At 42.6% G+C, this 21,128-nt stretch overlaps 1 protein-coding gene across 1 annotated transcript in view; it reads right to left on the bottom strand.

Moving 5' to 3' along the window:
* inppl1a (inositol polyphosphate phosphatase-like 1a) overlaps nucleotides 1-21,128 on the bottom strand; it is a 125,296-nt gene that overhangs the window by 34,587 nt on the left and 69,581 nt on the right. Inside the window, exons 11-15 of the mRNA XM_048597856.1 lie at nucleotides 16,814-16,913; nucleotides 16,634-16,722; nucleotides 15,002-15,083; nucleotides 8,136-8,225; nucleotides 2,320-2,433 (exon numbers count right to left, since the gene is read on the bottom strand). Coding sequence (XP_048453813.1) covers nucleotides 2,320-2,433; nucleotides 8,136-8,225; nucleotides 15,002-15,083; nucleotides 16,634-16,722; nucleotides 16,814-16,913 — 475 coding nt within the window. The remainder of the gene's footprint in view (nucleotides 1-2,319; nucleotides 2,434-8,135; nucleotides 8,226-15,001; nucleotides 15,084-16,633; nucleotides 16,723-16,813; nucleotides 16,914-21,128) is intronic.

The following is a 21,128-nucleotide window of genomic DNA, read 5'->3' as shown; positions in this document are numbered from 1 at the left end:
ATTTTCTGAAGAAGGGTCTCGGCCCGAAACGTCAGCCTTCCTGCTCCTCTGACGCTGCTTGGCCTGCTGTGTTCATCCAGCTCTACACCTTGTTATCTACAGCAATTTGATAAATTCAAGCTTCCCTTTAAACTACTAAAGCGGAAACTAAGTGTCAGTGAAGTTGTTGTTGGACCAGACACTCGTACGGTCAGATTCCTTTCTTTCACAGGAACATTAATAATTAAGAGGAATAAGCCATTTATTTATGATCACTGGCTGATCATCTGGAACAAGCTGCCAGAGGAAGTGATGGAGGCTGGTACAATTACAACATTTAAAAGGCATCTGGATGGGTACATGAATAGGAAGGGTTCAGAGGGATATGGGCCAAATGCTGGCAAATGGGACTAGGTCAGATTGTGACACCTGGTTGGCACGGACAAGATGGATCAAAGGATCTGTTTCCATGCTGCATGACTATCTAATTAAATAGCCTGTTCCCGCTTTTCCTCCATGTTCTTTGATCCTTTTAACTCCAAGTGCTATGTCCACCTTTTTCTTGAAATCATACAATGTTTTGGCCTCGACTACTTTCTCAGGCAGCAAATTCCACAGGCTCACCACTCTCTGGGTGAAGAAATTTCTCGTCTCATTCCTAAATGACCTACCTAGTATCCTTTTTCTGTGACCCCTGGTACTGGACTCCCCTGTTATTGGGAACATCCTTCCTGCATCTACCCTGTCTAGTCCCATTAGAATTTTGTAGGTTTCTAGGAGATTCACCTTCATTCTTCTGAACTCTGGTAAATATAATCCTAACCCATTCCAGCTCTCCTCATATGTCGGTCCTGCTGTCCCATGAATCAGTCTGGTAAAGCTTCGCTGTACTCTTTCTATAGCAACAGCATCTTTCCTCAGATAAGACCAAAACTGCACAAAATATTCCAGGTCTCACTAAAGCCCTGTATAACTGTAGCAAAACTTTCCCACAAGTCCATGAGAGAACCAAATGGATTGATATTTTTCTCTCAGATACAAACACATTGTGTTCAAGGATCTGTGTCTGGACCGGCTGGGCTCCTATACTCAGTGATTTGGCATTCCTGCTATGGAACCCACCACTCTGATAGATTCTGGCCAGGTAATATGGACTGGATCAGCAAAATTAGATTGAAAAGCAAAATAAAGCCTTAAATAATAACAAAAAAGACCTTTCTTGGAACACTGCAGTGACCATTTTTCTTTAAAAAAAGAAAAACTTAATTCTTTCTTCAGAAAGATCTCACTGTCAAGGCCTGCATTTATTGTAAATTCATAGCTGCATTCAACTCAGTGGCTTGCTCAGCCACTACAGAGAGCAGTCTGTAGCATCACAGAGTGCGGAGTCAAACAGGTCAGACCCCGTAAGACTGACTGAAGCTGTCAATGTCCAAATGCAACAGGATCCGGACAATATCCAGGCTTCGGCTGAAAAGTCGAAAGTGACGGTCACACCACATAAATGCCAGGCTATGATCATGTCCAATAAGAGACAATGTACCCATTGCTCCTTGACATTGAACGGCGCTACTATCACTGAACACCCCCCTCCCCAGTTGCATTGTGGGTCTATCTACAGCACATGGACTGCAATGATTCAAAAAGGTGACTCACCATCACCTTCTCATGGATAACTAGGAATGGGCAATAAGTGCTAGGCCAGCCTGCAATGCCTATGTCCCACAAGTGAATACAAAAGGTTAGGAGATTTTCTTTCCTAAAGAAATATACAAGCTTTGAACAGGAGTAAGTCACTCTTCTCAGGATTTAAAATGTTTCATAAAAAGATCATCTCTCATTCTTCTAAACCCCAGTGGATACAGAACAAACGTACCCAACCTTTCCTCATGAGAGGAGCCCTTCAATTTAGCAATTCTACCTGCTCCCGAAATAGTTTTGAATACATTAGCCTGGGTCCCTGGATCACTAGTCTGGTGACATTTCCACTACATCACCATCTCCCCCTAAAGGGGCTGGTTAGACCCCAGATGCTTCTTGGGTACCTCAAGCCTCCTGTTAACATGGACTGTTCAAAACTGGACTTAAAGAGCCAATTTATGCAGACAACTGTGAAGAAACATCAAATGCTGTTTGTTTGCTGCAGCAGTAAAGAATGGGGCTGGGGCTGGTGGTGGGCGGGGGGCTGTGGTGTGGTGGTGGTGTCAGTTTTCGTGAGTGATGCGGGGGTTGGGGGGGTGGTGGTGGAGAGAGGATGGCAGGGTGTGACGAAAGGGGAGACAGAATGGGACAGGAGGCTCAAGGAAGTAAGAGCTGGGGCTTCCATTTGTCATCACTCACCTTCCAGACAGGTAGAGTAGAACTCAATGAAGAACTTAGTCCTGCTGGCAGTTTTCACAATGGCTTCAATATTCTCAAAGTCAATGTAAGCCTGGTCAGATGTTTTGGAGAGACCTGTGTATAAAGGTGAGCCAGCAATGAGTTACGAGCAGCCAGACTGATTTCTTACCTTGTTAGTAACATCACTGAGTCCGAGGCCAGGTCAGAACATAACAAGAAACAGGAGTAGTCGTCCATTTGGCTCTTCAAGCTAGTCCCACCATTCAATCATGGCTGATTTGCCTCAGGGCGTCAACTCCTCTTTCATGCTAACTAACCGTAGCCCTTAACTCCTTGATGCTTCAAAACTCTATCTCCTCTTTAAAGTCCTTCAGTCATCTCACCTCCACAACTCTACTGTAGACAACTCCAGACATTCATTACCCTCTGGGAGAATAAATTCCTTCCATTTCAGTTTTAAATAAGAGTTCCCTTGTTCTAGAACTACGTCCCCTAATTTGAGATTTTCCCGATTATGGAAACATACTCCCAATATTTACCAAGTCCTTTCAGAATCTCATGTGTTTCAATAAGATTATCCTTATTCTTCTGAATTCTAATGAACAAAAGAACTAACCTGTTCAGCCATTCTAGATAAGTCAACGCCTTCATCCCAGGGATCATCCAAGTGGGTATCTTCTGGTTAGCCTCCAGTGCCGATACATCCTGTTTTAAAAACAGGGACCAACACTGTACGCAGCACTCCAGGTGTGGTCTCAAAACCTTGTACAGTTCTAACAGGATTTCCCAAGCTCAAAACTCAACGCAATACAGGCTCTATGTGCTTTTATTAAACATCTCGCTGGACAAAACAACTTATATAAAGATTCAAGAAGTCTCAGCAGGATACGTTGACTTGCGAACCTGTCCTGCTGTTCATCGTCCCGGCTGACCCTTCACAACAACTTCCGATTATCAACAAATCCCTTAATTTCCTCAGTGCCCACGCCCCCAAAAAAAAAATCAATTTCAGTCCTGAGGTGCAGCAGTAGCTTACTCTCTATCTCCTCAAAGATGACTGAAGGTGACCAACAAGAATATTAAATCTTAATTCACTCAAATACAGTCACCCACACAATCATACATAGTTTGTATCACTCACATAGGGGCACCTCACCCCAAAATGCTTTACTTAAACCTAAGGACCAGACTTCCTCTTTCTTAGCAATCTTTTGGCTTCAAGCTCGTGGGATTCTCGACCAGAAAAAAGGTAGTGGCGTCAGAGTTACTGAACATATATAAAAAATAGATTTCTAGAATTTAAAGGGGAAAGGGAGAGAGTAGGACTGTGGCATTGAGACAGAAGATCAGCCATTATCATGTTGAATGATGAGGTAGGCTTGATGGGCTGAACGGCCTACTCCTGCTCCAATTATCTACATCACAAGCCAGGATCTTCTGGTGGAGATGGCAAACTCCTTAGAACAACTCTAGAGCATTTTCTGTGAATCTCATGCATTAATCTATGTCATGCGCCTTTATCATGTGACAGGGAATTTCACATTCTCAACACCCAGGATGATTGAATAAAGTATCAGTTTTATAATGTATGTCGTGATTAAGTTCATACAACCTGTCTAACCAACCGGTGCTGGTTTTGAACAATCGCTGCCTCAATACTGGGTCTGTTGGCTTGTGAAAGGCTTATCTCAAGACCGGACTACTCCCAAATATGGTCCCCAGGCCATCCAGAGATTGCTGATGCCAGCCAGAGTCAGATCCAGTTCAAACTGCAACCATGGTTAATTAGTTAGGATCCTGGTTTCTCATATAGCAACTTGGGCAAGACACAAGCATGTGTCCAGTTCCCAACAATGTTCCAGTGAGAATAAGGAAGATGAAAAGAAAAAGTCCCTTACAAATCATTTTAAAGCCAGTGGCACTTAGTTTTAGATCTTTTTAAATCTATTCAAGAGATGCTGGTGTCACCGGCAAGGTCATCATTTACTACTTACATCACAAATGAGTATTTGCTCGGCTGTTTCAGAGGTCAGTTAAGTGTGAACCACACTGCTGTGGGTGTGGAATCACATAGGCCCTGAGCAGACAAGTACAGCAAATTTATTTGCTTTAAGGACTTTAGAGAACTGGTTAGGTTTTAATGACAAACAGATAGTTTACTAACAGCAGCTTTACATTCTGGCTCTTTTAAATGAACAGCAATTAAATTTCCTAGTTGCCGCAGTGGGACTGTTATTCCTCTGGATTACTAGTTGAGTAAGGTAATGATTCTGCTACCATGACCCTTCAATGAGATGGTTGTCACATTCTAACAAAGCCTGGATCATAATGCACTGTTGATCACGTCCATACTCTCAGCTAGTTTCAGTGACAAGCTTCACTCTTCACCAGCTAACCGTAGCAGACCAGCGTGTCGGGTTCGTCAGAAGCACCTTTAGTGGAGCAACCATGAATGATAAGCGATCGCATTCACATAATCACCGTTGTCATGCATGTCTGCATTTGCATCAACTGTGACCCCAGTAAACAATCCCAGCTGCTTCAAGTAACACAATATAGAACACAAATAACAGGCCCCTCACATTCATATTGACTGACGGTGTCTCTTTATATTTGTCTGCAACACACAATCACAATAACCATGATTGATTCATGTGCAGCTACAGACATTAAAAGCTCACTCTCAGTCAAAGCTTTATCTTCCAAGCTATTGCACTGTCAAGATGCTTGTTGTTCACTCTACACTGCTTTTAATTCATGCACTCCATTCAGTTCAACAGGTCTATAATCTTCATGTAAATGCTCACTACTCCTCAACTCACATTCAATTACAGTTCCATGAAACTCATGCATTAATCTATGCTATGTGCCTCAACTATGTGGCACAGAATTACACATTCTCAACACCCACTAGTGAATAAATAACTGAAGTGTTATTTTTATAATCAACAACAAAGTGATGACAGGCAGCAGACTCAGACCACTACCACACTGCATGACCAGATAATGTTTTTTCTGATTTTGGTTAAGGGATAGATATTGAAAAAGACACCAGTGCTATGAAATCTTTTGCATCTACCTTAGGGATAAAACAGTATTTCAGTTTAACATCTCATCTGATAGACTGACCCTCCAACAATGCTGCACTCCCTCGATACTGACTCTCCAACAGTGTAGTATTCCTCAATAATGACCCTACAACAGTGCAAAACTCCCTTCATAATGGCCCTCTGATGATGTGGTACTTCCCCAGTAGGGGCCACCAGTGCAATGCTTAAGCACTCCTGACAGTGTGGGACTTCCCCTGCCACCATGGCAAAACTACCACGCCCTGCCATTTGTGTGACATTACCCTCGTGCTCCCTTATAACATGCTAACAAAACACTTGCAGAGCATTAATGGGATTAGACAAAGTCAGCATGGATTTATAAAAGGGAAATCATGCTTGACTAAAGTACAGCAGATCACTGTGGATGCATAGATAAATGTGAACAACATGCTCGTAGACAAAATTAAAGCACATGGGATAGGGGTAACATACTGGCATTGATTGAGAATTGGTTGACTGACTGGAAACCAGAATAAATTTAGCTTTATCTTGGTGGCAGGCAATGACTATTGGGATCAGTGCTTAGGCCCTAGTTAACTGCAGTGTCTATAAATAGCTTGGATAAGGGAATATAATGCCATATTTCCCAGATAGAAATTAACACAAAGTGAGATTAAATTGAGAGTTGTGAGGAGGGTGCAAGGAGGCTTCAGGGTGATCTAGACAAATTGAGAGAGTGGGCAAACACGACAGATTCAGAATAATGTTGGTAAATGTGAAACTTAGATACTTTGATGTGAAAAGCAGAAAGACAATATTATTTAAATGGTGGATGTGCAAAGGGATCTGACAATCTTTGCACCCATCAATGAAAGTAAACAAACAAGCTCAGTGAGTAACAAGGAAGGCAAATGGTATGTTGGCCTACTTTGCAAGAGGATTTGAGTTGAGAAGTAGGGATGTTTTACTGCATAGAATCCCCAGCGTGGAAACAGGCCAATTGGCTCAACAAGTCCACACCGCCCCTCTGAAGAGCATCCCAACCAGAACCATCCCCCTACCCTTTCCCTATAAACCAGCATTTTCCATGGCCAATCCACCTAACATACACACCCCTGGACAGTGGGGCAATTGAGCATGGCCAATCCATCTAACCTGCACATCTTTGGGCTGTGGGAGGAAACCGGAGCACCCAGCGGAAACTGAGACACGGGGAGAATGTGCAAAGTCCACATAGACAGTTGCCAGAGGGTGGAATCAAACCCGTGTCCCTGGTGCTGAGAGGCAGCGGTGCTAACCCTGAGCCACCTGCAGTTATATTGGGTCTTGATGGGACCACACATGGAGTAGTTCCAGCAGTTTTGAGGATATTCTTGCCAAGCAGGGAGTGCAGCGGAGGTTCACAAAGCCGATACTGGAAATGGCAGGACAGTCATATGAGGAGAGACTGGTTCAACTGGGCCTGTACAGTTTAGAACAATGATGAAATCTAATTGAAACATTATAAAATTCTAAAGAGGATCAACAGACTAGATGCAGGGAGGATATTTTTTCTTGCTGGGGAGTCTAACAGCTAGAGACACAGACTCAGGATACAAAGAACAAAAAAAGAACAAAGAACAATATAGCACAGGAACAGGCCCTTCAGCCCACCAAATCTGCACCAATTCCTAACCCTCTATTCACCACCTGTTCACGTGTCTGTCAAGGTATGCCTTAAACATTGCTGAAGTGCTTGCTTCTACCAACTGCATTGGCGGTGTGTTCCAGGTATCCACCACCCTCTGCACGAAAAATTTTCCCTGCAATTCTCCCCTATACTTTCCCGCTCTCACCTTGAACTGTGCCCTCTGTAGTTGGCCTTTCCAGCCTGGGAAAAAGCCTCTGACTATCCACCTCATCTATGCCTCTATATCTATGGTATAGATCATTTAGGACTGAGATGAGGAAACATTTCTTTACTTAAAGGGCGGTCAACCTGTAAACTTCTCAACTGCGGAAGACAATGGAAGCCAGGTCACTATATTCATAAAAGAGATAGATACGTTTTAGATTTTAAAGTTATCAAGGAGTATACGGAGAAAGCAGGAATATGGCATGGAAACAGAGGATCAACCACGATCATACTAAATGGCAGAGCAGGCTCAAACAGTCGAACGGCCTACTACTGCTCCTATGTTGCTATGTTTCAGCAGTGTGGCACTTCCATTGTACTGCTCCTCTCACAATGTTACACATTTGCACTACAGCCCTGCCAGCAGTGCCAGTTGCCTACAATACCACTGCTCAAACAATATTATGCTCCTTCAGCACTGCCTCTCCAACAATGCAGTACCTTTCCCAGTGCTGATGCAGCATTTAGTACCAAAAGTGAGGAACAGCCTGGATTCAGTTATACCCCTGATGACACTTGCAATTCTTTGGGCAGGGGGAGTGGATGGAGGTGAACAGGCTTGGCCTGGCTTCAGTATCCCCCACCAGTGACCCCAGCATCATTTGAACACCTTGATCACGTTCAGCATCCTGGTTCACAAATCAATTCTACTCAAGGCAGCCATGAAGGAAACTTGCAACGTTCTTCGCCACCAAAGTTCCAGGGGTCACTGAACATCAACAATCAGATGGGCAGTTTTTGTTTGGATAAAGGGATTGGGTTATATAGATTAGCCTAGGCACAGAGTGTTGCAGTTTTGCTGATTTGTGGAGCAGCATCAACGGGCTGAATGGCCTCTTCCCTGTTTTGATGCTCCATGTGAACACACTCACCCTTTTTGGATACAAACTGTGATGTCACACCAACTTCGAAAGTGCCAAAGGCTGGCGAGTGGTCACTTGTCACAATATCGTCCGTGCAACCTGGATACAGAAAAATAAACAAATGATGGATTTTACTGAAGGGGGCAATCCATACACAATCAGCAGGTGCAATGAGATTTATGGGATGAATAGCCATTTATTTTTTTATACAATCCCTCTTCAGTTTGGCTTCAGTTAGTCTCTGTATTCCAGCTTGAGACATCTGGTATAGAGTTGATAAAATGTAGCCCCCTCACTCCCATACTGCAAATGACGATTAATTTTAATACACGCTCAAATCACTCAATTAATGGAAATTGAAGTGGTTTACATTAAAGAAAAGACAAGGGACTCATTCAAGATTGCACATAGTAGAACGCAAATAATCTATCTGAAATGATAAATTCTACAAAGGCGAGCACTAACTCAAGATTAGCCAAATTCCCACTCAATTTAATTCAAAACCTAATTACTTCAAGTGACCATATTTTCAGGAGGGCACCGGAAGTGAGACATGAAAATGCATGTTGAGACAGTTAGGGTCAGAAAATTCCAAGACAACTGGAGATATCTGACAGAGCAAGTAACTATAGGAAAGGGAAACAGCGAGTTGTAAGTTGTTTCAAACTTTAGGAATAGCTGCAACCTTAAAAGGCCAAGGAACAAAGACAAACTTTTGTCCCATACAATGTTTGATCAAACCCACACATGGAGGCTGACAGCCAACCTCCGTCCCCCAAGCCATCCCCACAGAGGGGGAGGGGAGGAGAAGTCAGTGTGAGCAAGGCACAGGCATGCATGGAGAGACACAAACAGAGATATGCACTCAGGGAGAAACACACACAAAAGGTGCAGACAGAGCCACACACTCTCAGGATGTCAACATAAATTAAACGTCTCCCATGAAGCACAACCACAACAATGTACAATGCAGACTGCAACCAGCTCCTTGGGGTGGCACGGTGGCTCAGTGTTTAGCACTGGCTACCTCACAGCACCAGGGACCCAAGTTGAATTCCAGTCTCGGGCAACTGTCTGTGTGGAGTTTGCACATTCGCCCCGTGTCTGCATGGGTTTCCTCCGGGTGCTCTGGTTTCCGCACGCAGTCCATTATGTCTAGGGTGGGAAATGCAGGGATAGGGTTGGGGGTAGGTTTGGGTGGGATGATCTTCGGTGGGTCGGTGTAGACTCGATGGGCCGAATGGCCTGCTTCTACACTGTAGGGATTCTGTGATTTCATGATGATTCTATGGAGCTTCTGTCTGAAGGGGACTGGTTGTGGAGAGGTCAGCTGGCCCCACACAGTATCCAAGAGTCACCAACTGCAAAAATCAGCTTTGAAAGCATTTCTCAGTTGCTAAGATTTTGGTGCTGAAAGGGGACAGCTGTCTCCTGGATGTGTTTTGGTTCGGATCCTGTGATTAACCGGATATTTGATTCCGTAGAGAGCCAGAAACTGATGAAGACCACATGTGCTTCTTCTTTAGTGTGGATTAAGTTTGAGTAGGGCTGGATTCAGAGCAGGGAATTTGGGTTAGGGGAGAAGAGACGTGAACAATCAGAAAGGAATCATACCCATGACAAACAGGGAAAAGGATATACAAATGCAAAACAACCTGATAGAAATGGTATTAAAATCAACCAAAGGCTTACACCATATAACTTAATTTTGTTTCCATCAAAATCTTTCACAAGCAATCAGTTCTTCAAAAATGCAGTGGTTAGTCTTTGGTAATTTTAGGCAAAATGACAGGAATCTGGAAACAGCAAGGTCCCAGGGAAAGCAAGATAAATAACTGACTGAGGCAGATTATTAGCAAGGGAACTCCAGCTCTTTGCAAAGCTGCCATATAAGTTTCACATCATGCCTCTCTGGCAGACAGGATTTCAGTTCAATTTCTCATTCACTGAATGCTCAAAATGGTTTAGTCTTCTTCAATTAGCCGAGTTGAGAAACACTTCTGTTGTTCACAAAGCTCAGAGAACTTGGCACTATCCCATGTCAACATCATCTGCCCCCACTTCACTTTCAGGCTATGCATTCCAGACCTGAACCATTCATTCTGTGACTTTTTGTTTGTTTGCATCACACTGGTTACATTTGCAAATCACTTCGGTCACACTGCCATAGGATGTTATTAAACTTGAAAGGATATAAAAACGATTTACAAGGATGTCACCACAACTGGAAGGTTGGAGTTACAAGGAGAGGTCAGATAGTCTGGGACCATTTTCCCTCTGGAGCGTAGAAGGCTGAAGAGTAACTTTACAGAAATTCATAAAATCATGAGGAACATAGATAAGGTGAATTGCCAAGGTCTTTTCATCAGGATAGGGGAGTTCAAAACTAGAAGACTTTTTTTTTTAAAAAGATGAAAGAGGAAGGATTTAAAAGGGGTCGGAAGGCAACATCTTCCACACAGAGGGTGGTGTGTATATGCAACAAGCGCCAGAAGAGGTGGTAGAGGCAGGTACAATTACGACATTTAAAAGACATTTGGACAGGTCCATGGATAGGAAAGATTTAGAGGGATATGGGCCAACCGCAGGCAAACGGAACTTGTTCAGTTCAGGAAATGTGGTCGGCACAAACAAGTCAGGCCTATGGCCAGTTTCCATGCCGGTTTGGTATCCAGCAGCATCGATGGCATCTACATGGGCAAGGTCCATCGAGGACTCAATGGGAAGGACGCTGGTGGAGGCGGGATGGTGCCAAAGAGTGGTGACTTTCATTCCAGCAGTGACGGCACGGTAAAGGGGACTCATGCCTGGCCACCAGCCCATGGCCCATGACAGAACACTTAACAAGGAGGACTGTAAAGTTGGATACTTTTGTTTATTTCTTCATTTTTTTGCCATTATAATCTGTGTTTTGGTTTATTTTACTGTGTTTTAAGATGGTGCCAGAGAATGGCGACACTACATAACACTCCTCACTGTATTTTGTAGCAAGATACACTGGACTATAAATGAATCAAATAAATCAAGGTAGTTATTTTTGATGTGGTGGGCCAAAGGGCCTTTCTCTGTGCTGCAGATCTCAATGACTCTGTATCGAACTTCATCTGCCACGTTTCTGCCCAATCCAACTAAACTGCCTATGCCTTTTTGGACTTCGATATTGTCACCCTCACAGTTTACAATGCTAAGTTTGTGGATGATACAAAACTTAGAAACTGTCCCCTGCACACCAAGGTCTAGATCATTAACATATATCAGGTAAAGGGTCCAAATACCAATCCTTGAGGATCTTCATCATAAATCTTGCTCCAGCCTGAAAAATATTTATTAACCATTACTCCGTTTCCTTTCACTCAACCAATTTAGTATCCACATTGTTACTATCCCTTTAATTCCATGAGCTAAGTTTTCTCAAGTCTGTGTGGCACCGTATCAATTGTCTTTTGAAAGTCTATCTTCACCACAACAAAGTATTAGCCTCATGCATCTTATTAATGCATCAAAAGACTCCAGCAAGTTAGTCCATCACAATTCCCCTTTTAGAAAGTTTAGCTAGATCTTGCTAATCAACTCACCATTTTCCATGTGACCACTAATTCTACCTGAATAACTGTTTTTAGAAGCTTCCCTGTCACAGAAGCCAAGCCACTGAAGTTCTTTAGTTTCCGAGAAGAGTCATGGGACTTTAATGCTAACTTTCTCTTCCCACAGAATGCTGCCAGCCTGTCTTCAGCACTAACTTCAATTTCAGATCTGCAACATCCACAGTCATCTGCTGTTACTTCACTGAAGTCAAACTGAGTGGCCTATATTTGCTGGGTTTATCCATAGAGCCTTTTTTGAACAAGGGCCGAATGTTTGCAATTCTCTGGTCTTCTGGCATCTCCCTTGTGTCTAGCAATGATGTCTATAGCAACAAAAATGTTGATCTATTCTTCTAATTAATCTCCTATCACTTTTGGTCATCATTTCTTCCTCCTCCGCTCCTGCAATCTAAGCTGATTGTGGCACCACAAACATGGCTCTGACTGATCTCTCAAGGAATCTGAGCCTTCAAAAGAGAAAACTGATTTGAGAGGTGCAGTCCAGGGGGCTCCTGAACTACAAGTCTGTTTCTCTTCCGCTGCTTGATAGTCACCCAGTGCCTTCAGCTGCAGTGTGACCACCTCTCTGAATGTGTTATCCGTATAACTCTCAGCCTCACAGATGTGCCAGTGTCTCCAGCTGCTGCTCGAAGGCTGAGTCTCGGAACTCAAGTTTCTGCATCTTGTGGCACTTTCTGGTCATGTGGGTTCTAAGGACACTTGCATACTCCAGGACTCCCCTTATATTGCAGGCCATGGATTCCACCTGTCTGAACTAAGCCGCCATGGCTTGAAAATATTTCCCTTACATCAACCTTTCTCTGCTTTGTGATACTTTGGATCAATTTCTATTCAACCAACTTTCTGCTACAGGCAACTATGGAGGCCAAAATATTGATTTTCAAGAGATATAGTTCTTAGGTCTGAAGGGCATATGGAGAGAAAGAGGGAACAGCAGACTGAGTTGAATGATCAGCCACTATCATTTTGAATAGCAGAGCAGGCTCAAAAGGCTGAATGGTCTACTCCTGCTCTTATATTCTATGTTTCTATGATTTCACAGATTTTCTGGGATACTACAATTCACCTTTCAATACTCCTTTCAAACTCAGCAGGAGCCAGCTCCAAGTGCGGTACAGTTCCAAGCTGATTCTGGTGAATCTCTCCGACTTCCAGTATTCATTGGAATGTCAATGAGAAAGGGAGATATCAACTCAAGTGGCTGCACTGTGATCTATCAGACCTCCTCATGATTAGCTTGTCAAAAACTGGAGCAAAAATGAGTTTTCTAATGTCCATTGCGAGTTCTTCTAATGCTCTTGTTTGGTTTCCGAAATAACAATTATCAAGTACAAGGATGTACGCGATTCTGGCCTGGTCTTTCGGGTGATTTTCTAGTGCATCTGGCACAGGGGTTTCTCAAGGAGTGCAATCAACATGAGAGAAAGGAAGATTACATGAAGGAATACTGTAATGCAAGCCAAGAGAACAGGAAACAGGAGTAGGCCATTCAGCCCACTGAGACAGCCCTGCCCATTCATTATAATAGTGATTGATCTTGGGTTTCAATTCCACTTTGCCACCCTTCCCCCCCGCTCCATATCTCTTGATTCCAAGAAACCAGCGATCTTTCTATCTCAGCACTAAAAATACTTTTTTTGATAAGTGGGTAGAGACTCAAAAAGGTTCACAACCCGTTGAGTGGAAATATTCTAACATCAGTCCTAAATGATTGACCCCTTGTCCTGAGACTGTACCCCTGAGGGTTTAGATTCTATGAATACAGCAAACAATTTCTCAGTATCAACCTTACTAAGCATCTTCAGAATCTTACATGTTTCAATGAGATCACTTCTCAGATGGAGACAGAAATGGCGATCATTTGGTTTCATTATTGCGGTACATTAGCAGCATTTTATGGTTATATAGTTTTGCATGTTTCTCCTATCAAAATTTTCTTTCACTTTAATTATTATTCTTTTGAGCATTTTATGGCAACACCCTCATAAAATTTCCATACTCAAAGATGCCTCCCCAGCTGAAATGTTTACTCACTCCTGTTTTAAAGACTATTAAAGACTATTACGAGAAAGCAAAACACCACGTGATTAATGTCTGGAATGGCATCTGGGTAGGGGAATCAATAAAAACGTAGCATCTATTCATGGCAATTGTTGTAGTTAAAACATATAGGTACAGGATTTCGTTGAATTAAGGTCTTAGAGCACTGTAAAGAGGGACTGCAGGAACACTGAGGTAGTATGTAGGAGGCTGACATACCCTAGTGCTGTATTCTAGAAATGAACAAACTTCAGGACAAGGACTGACATCTGGTTACTTATTTCAGCATTTGGCTTATGATCAACAGAAAACATCAGCTCATCCAAAACTTGGCTGCCTGTGTTCTAGCTTGCATCAAAATCTCTTTAGCCATCAACCCCATACCTACTGACCTACATTCATTCCTGGTCATACAACTTCTCAAGTCAAAATTTGCATAATTATATTCAAAACCCACAGTGGTGTAGCCTGGCCATTCCCACATCAATAACCTCCTCCAGCTCTTCAATACCTGGCGTATCTGTGGGTCTCCAATTCTGGCCCGCTTGCATACCCTTGATTTCCTTCACTCTATCACTGAGCTTCAAACACCTTTGCTCTTAAGTTTGAATCTACTCCATAAAATTCAAGATGTCTCTTGCTTTCATGACACTCATTAAAGTCTACCACTTAGATGAAGCTTTTGGGTTCCTGTACTAATGCTTTATGTTGCTGTGTCAGATTCTCTGTCTAATAAAGGTTCCTGTGGAACATCTTGGGAGTTCTTATTACTTTATAAAGCCATTACATAAATGGCCACTATTGTTGTATCCAACAGAACTGTTTATCAAGTCAATCTCCAACTGGTGCAATAATGGTGCACCTGCACTTGTCCCTTGGTGAACTGGATTGTACCAAGAGGTTTCTATATTCCAATGAAGTGCCAACACATACAGGATGACATTATTAGTCAAGTCAGCACGCTTTCAATTTAATGATACAAATTTTGGAACAGATCGTTGGAAGCAAACACAGCACAGCCTTAAGACTGGCTGTTATATAGCTGTTCACCATGAAATAGACAATGAGGCAAATAGCCTCCCTTGATACCATTAAATATCTTAAAACAATGCATGAACCAAATGGCTTTTGGTATTTATGATAATGAATCAACTCAACAGAATACACTGTAATAAACAGAGGCTTACTTGCAACATTATCTGTCGCAGGATCAAGGTCACATTAACTCACCATATGAATTACAAATGATGTGGGTCTCCGGGTACGATTTCCACAAAATTCTGTCGCACCACGATGGAACATTTGTGCGGACCTGTTGGTGGAAAGAGCACCTGCATTTACACTGCCATCTCATTTACACTATCAGGCTCTGAATTGAGAGATCATGCTTCACGTTGCCAGTGTCCCTTGCTTCAGTTCTACCTGCCTACTCCTCAACTCTTGACATTTTCTGAAGAACCAGAGCAGCCACGATGGACTGAAAAGCCTCTTTTCGATGCTCTATGCTTTGATAAAGATGTTGTGAAATGTTAAGAAGCTCTTATGAAGTGAGGATATCTTCACCGTTTTCTCAGTCTTATACTTTTGTTCTTCATTGAAGGATTTATATTGAAAATATTTTGCTTTCAGCCTTTTCAGAACTGCAAGTCATTTAGTTACATTAAAAACCAATAGTTGCCAATGATGCTAATTTTCTGTGACTTCAGTGCTAGACCTCAAATCCAGTAAGCTGAATGAACTAATATAACTGGCAGCATCAGGTGAAGTGTTGATCAGACTTTGGAGCTGTGGAGCAGAAATGAAAAAGAACATTTGTCAAACTTTGTGAAAGCTGAGCCATGTTCAAAGAAAGGTCACTTGATTTTCTTGGAGTCCAGACCAAAAAAAAAAATGACCGTACATGCATTTTGACAGAAGTCTGTAAACCTGAACCATTTCCCTCTCCAATGTTTGTCCAGCATTTCCTATTTTTACTTCCAATTTCCAACACCTGCTATAGTTGTGTATTCTGTTTCTTGGCCTCCTTCTCAAGTATCTCCTGTGAAGTATAAATGGACGGTGACAATTCACAATATTTTCTAAGAAGCGTCTTTTATGTTGGAACGTAAAGATTTAATCTAAGTCAACGGTAACACAAATACAAACATTACCTTTGGCCCATTTTCCACAAGGAAAAAATGAATGGAATCAAGGAATGTGATGCCGAAATAATAGGTTCAAAACATTTCATATGAGGTCATTACAAAACTGAAATTTATTTGGTCCCAGCTAAATTCCTCAATTATGGAGAAATACTAGGTCTCATGGAAGATTCCTGGCTTTTCGTGGGAACAAATGGGGAGTGGAATGCCAGTCTCAAACCACTGGTCAGAACCAAAGGCAACTGGCATGATCTGAAATGCACTGTCTGAAACTTTGCTATAACTTTTGAATCTGCAATCTTCTGCAAAAGAGCAGAGTGGAGTAGGGCTTGCAAAGTGTTAGGAAAGCCACAATGGGCCAAATGGCTTTGTGCTGTAGAACTTACAACCATTAAGTAGGAACACAAGTAGGCCAAGTCTGTTCTATCATTCAACAGGATAATGGATAATCTTCTATTTCAACTCCACTTTTTGACTCTTAGATATACGCAACAAACAACCATTCAGAGTTTTCTGGGCTCGAGAATTCTCAAGATTCACAAACTTCTATGAGCTCGAGTTCGAGACCTTCTACGACTGACTACAAATCCAGTTGCATATATATTCATTGCAAACCAGCAGTTCCGAATATTTATACAATTTCACCAGTGACAAGGAGGGGTGGGGTGCGCTACAGTGAAGGATGAGAAGTCTGCAAACAACTAGGAAAGCCATTACGTACCCCAGTGGGCTTCTGTTTGTGGCAAACGTATACGTCCCGGGATCCTCGTTCATATCGATATGTCGGAGGGAATGTGATCTCCTCTTCATCTACAGGCAGGCCATATAAGAAACCAATGGAGTCAAACTTTCTGGTCCTGCCTTAGCCGTGAACAACAGATAATGTAACAGCCATACTTACAAAATCGAAGAAATATTTTGTTTTTCTCCTTCTCCAAGTTCAGCTGGTCAACTTTCTGAAGAGGCTCAAACTCTTTCCTGTTAATGTAATTGAGTATGTCCTGCATGGAGATACAGAATAAAAAGAGATCAAAGAGAAGGAAAGTTGTACATAGTCATAGTCATACCCTTCCCTTTTATCTAAATTAAACTCCATCTGCCACTCCCCGTGAGGAATGACAGGTTAAGGCAAACAGTTTAGAGAAGGCTCCTGCTTCAATCCCTGGTCTACACCAAGCTAACTGATGTCAGGTTGAGAATCAAGATGGGGAAGAGTGGGGAATGTTACCATTCGCCTCTTTAGCCCTGGGCTATCAAAGAGGGAGGATGAGATGGGATGCCTCAGTGTAACTGTGGCCCAGCAAAGAGGGAGAACATGCTGGATGGAGACAGTTAGAAATTGGTCTATTGCACTTAAAATCCCAAGAACTGAGCCTTTTTCTCTATTTCCTTTTCTTTCACAATAAAGGATGACGTAAAAACATTAGTGAGATAGAACCATGACTCAGAAAATCAGGAAGCAGAATCGCTTTGGCTGGAGATTCAGAATAGCAAGGCTCAGAAAAGCCAGCGTAGTTTATAGGCTACCTAACTGTTCTTGGATCATGAAATAGAATATTAAACAAGCAGGTATTGAAGCTTGTAATAAATAAACAGGGTGTACAGCTGGATGAACACAGCAGGCCAGGCAGCATCAGAGGAGCAGGAAAGCTGACGTTTTAGGTCTGGATCCATCTTCAGAAATCGGGGAGGGAAAGGGGGCTCTGAAATAAACTGTGTGTGGGGCGGGGCGATGATAGAAGGTGGATAGAGGAGCGGATAGGTGGAGAGCTCTCCACCTATCTGCTCCTCTATCCACCTTCTATCATTGCCTTCCCCTCTCTCTATTTATTTCAGAGCCCCCTTCCCCTCCCCCATTTCTGAAGAAGGGTCCAGACCCCAAACGTCAGCTTTCCTGCTCCTCTGATGTTGCCTGGCCTGCTGTGTTCATCCAGCTCTACACCTTGTTATCTCAGATTTTCCATAATCGGCAGTCCGTATCTCTATTATTATTGGTTGTTAGGACTTTGGTCTTGATAAACCCTGGACCAATTCAATTGATCAAGCTGGTCTGGAGATGTTTGTAGAATGTTTGTGACTGTCTTGAAGAAATACATTGCTCCATAGCCAAGGATGAACTGTTTTTATATCCAATGTTGTGCAATGAACCAAAATTAAAGAACAGCACCTCAAGGGTTATAATCTCTGGATTATTACTTGAGCCACATGCAAATTGGCATAGAGATAAGAACATTATGGCAGTAAACATTTGGTGAAGGGAGTGGGAGATAGGGATTCCATTTCTGGATTAGGAGAGAAAGGAACTGTACCTTCGGGATGGGGTCCACCTGAACCAGGATCGTAGCAGAAAGGCTGAATAGTGGTGGCGGTGGTGTGGATATACACAGGTTATTATATTTCCAAAACACGTAATAAGAGACAGAATGCACGGAAAGGGTGCGGAATCTAACTTCAAGCACAGCAGATAATGGGACAACTGAGAGAAGGTGTATGGTCAGAGGACTGAGTGTTGTACTTAAATGCATGCAGTATATGAAACAAGGTAAATAAGCTTGTAGCAGATTGAAATTAGTGGGTACAATGTTGTAGGCATCACAGAGACATGGCTTCAAGGCGATCAGCACTGGGACCTAAATACCCATGGATACATGTTCTATCAAATGGTTAGGCAGAACGGCAGGGAACAAGGTTGCCTTGCTAGTGAGAAATGAAATTAAATCGATAGCAAGAAGAGACATAGAGTTGGAAGGCACAGTATCTGTGTAGGCAGAGTTGAAGAACTGCAAAGGAAGAAAAGATCCTGATGGGAGTTATGCACAGACCCTTTAACAGTATTCAGGATGTGGAGCAGAAAATAAATCAGGAGATAGAAAAGGAAAGTAAGAAAGTACTATTACAATAATCATGGGGGACTTCAATATGTAGGTGGACTGGGAAAATCCCTAGAAAAGGAATTCATGAAATGGCTATGAGATTATTTTTTGGAGCAGCTTGTGGTAGAATCCACATTAGAACAGGCGATTCTGGACTTGGATGTGTGATGAGGCAAATTTGATAAGGGAGCATAAGGTGAAGGTACCCCTAGTGGACAGTGGCCACAGCATGATGGAATTCACCCTGCCGTCATACAGAGAGAAGCTGGAATCAGATGCAATAGTATTATAATTCAGTGAAGGTTAACTACAAAGACATGAGGAAGGAGCTGGCCAGAGTTTATTGGAAGAGGAATGTAGCAGGGAATACAGTGGAGCAGCTAAAGCAGGAGTTTCTGGCAGTAATTTGGGAAGCAGAGCAGAAATTCACCCCAAGGAAGAAACATCCTAAGGGGAGGACCAGGCAACCATGGCTGACAAGGGAAGTCAAGGGAAGTCAAGGACAGCATAAATGCAGGAGAACAAGCATACGAGATAGTGAAGATTAGTGGGAAGCTAGAGGAATTGCAAGCCTTTAAAAAGTAGCTGAGGATAACTAAAAAATAAGCAATGGGGGGGTGGGAAGTAGTATTAAGGGTAAACTAGCTAGTAATATAAAAGAAGATTGCAGGAGTTTTTATTAAGGTAAGGGAGAGGCAAGAATGGACACTTGACTGCTGGGAAATGAAGCTGGAGAAATAGTAATGGGGAACGAAGAATTGGTGGAGGAATTGAATAGGTACTTTGCATCAGTCTTCACAGTGGAAGACACCAGTAGTATACCAGAACTTCAAGAGAGTCAGGGGCAGAGGGGAGTGTAGTGACCATCATTGAGGAGCAGGTGCTGGGGAAGCTGAAAGGTCTGAAGGTGGATAAAATCATCCAGACTGGATGGACTACATCTCAGAGTTATAAAGGAGATAGCTGATGAGATTGTGGAGGTATTAGTGGTGATCTTTCAATAATCACTAATATCAGGGAGGAACCCAGAAGACTGGAAAATGGCCAGCGAAACACCCCTGTTTAAGAAGGAGGGAGACAGAAGACAGAAACTTTGGGCCAGTTAACCTAGCATTGGTCATTGGTAAGATTTGAGAATCCATTATTAACAATGAGATTGCAGAGCAATTAGAAATGCATGGTAAAACAGAGCTCAGTCAACATGGATTTGTCTAGGGGATGTCATGCCTGACAAATCTATCAGCAGTCTTTGAGGGAGTAATGAACAAGTAAGACAAAATATGAATAAAAAGGGAATGGCAGCCGGTGACTAGGGGAGTTCTGCAGGGACGATGTTGGGACCACAACTATTCATGTTATGTATTAACATTCTGGACAAAGGAACTGACGGTATTGTTACTAAATTTGAAAATAACACAAACATAGGTGGATGGACAGGTAGTGTTGAGGAAGTGGGGAAGCTGCAGAAGAACTTGGGCTGGCTAGGAGAGTGGGTAAAGTAGTATCAGATAGAATATAATGTTGGAAAGTGTGCAGTTATGGGGGTAGGAAGAAGAGGCATAGGCTATTTTCCAAATGGGGAAAAGCTTTTAAAATCTGAAGCACAGTGACTTGGGAGTCCTAGTTCAGGATTCCCTTAAGGTTAACAAAATACATTCCACTGAAAGGCAATAACTCCGTGAAAGTATCATCTGAGCCTTACTAAGTAATAAAGCAAAGAATTTGGTTAGGTTAAGTGTTGCAAACAATATGAGCGCATTTAAGGTTTCGGAACATTTTAGAAACCAGCAAAGGGCCATTCAAAGTAAACAAACAGGAAGTAATGACAGTAAACTTGAGGATGGTAGCACTTGCACATATCAGCCGCCCTGTTGAGCGGTAGAGGTCAGGAGGCATGGAAGGTGCCATTGGAAGAGCCTTGGAAAGTTGCAGCAGACTGGGGCTGTTTTCCTTAGAGCAGAGCAGACAGAGGGGACGTGATTGAAATGTATAGAATTATGAAGAGTATTGTTAGAAATCACACAACACTAACAGGTTTATTTGAAATCACATGCTTTCAGAGCGTAGCGTAACTCCTTCGTCTGGTGAAGTATGAGGAGTATAGAGGGTAGACAGGAGGAAACCTTTCCCCTTGATGGATGGATCAATAACCAAGGGGTATAGATTTAAGCTAAGTGACAGAAAGTTCAGATGAGATGTGAGGAAGATCTTTTTCACCCACCAGAAGGTTGTGGGAATCTGGAACGCATTGCCTATAAGGGTAGTATAAGCAGTTACCATCATAGCATTGAAGACATATAGACCAGTGAGCCTTACTTCGGTTGTGGGTAAAGTGTTGGAAAG

The sequence above is a fragment of the Rhincodon typus genome, chromosome 6 (genome assembly GCF_021869965.1).
Source record: "Rhincodon typus isolate 14 chromosome 6, sRhiTyp1.1, whole genome shotgun sequence".
In the NCBI taxonomy this organism is placed as follows: Eukaryota; Metazoa; Chordata; class Chondrichthyes; order Orectolobiformes; family Rhincodontidae; genus Rhincodon; species Rhincodon typus.
Note: the sequence above shows the minus strand (reverse complement) of the source record. Positions and strands in the feature narration are given on the sequence as shown.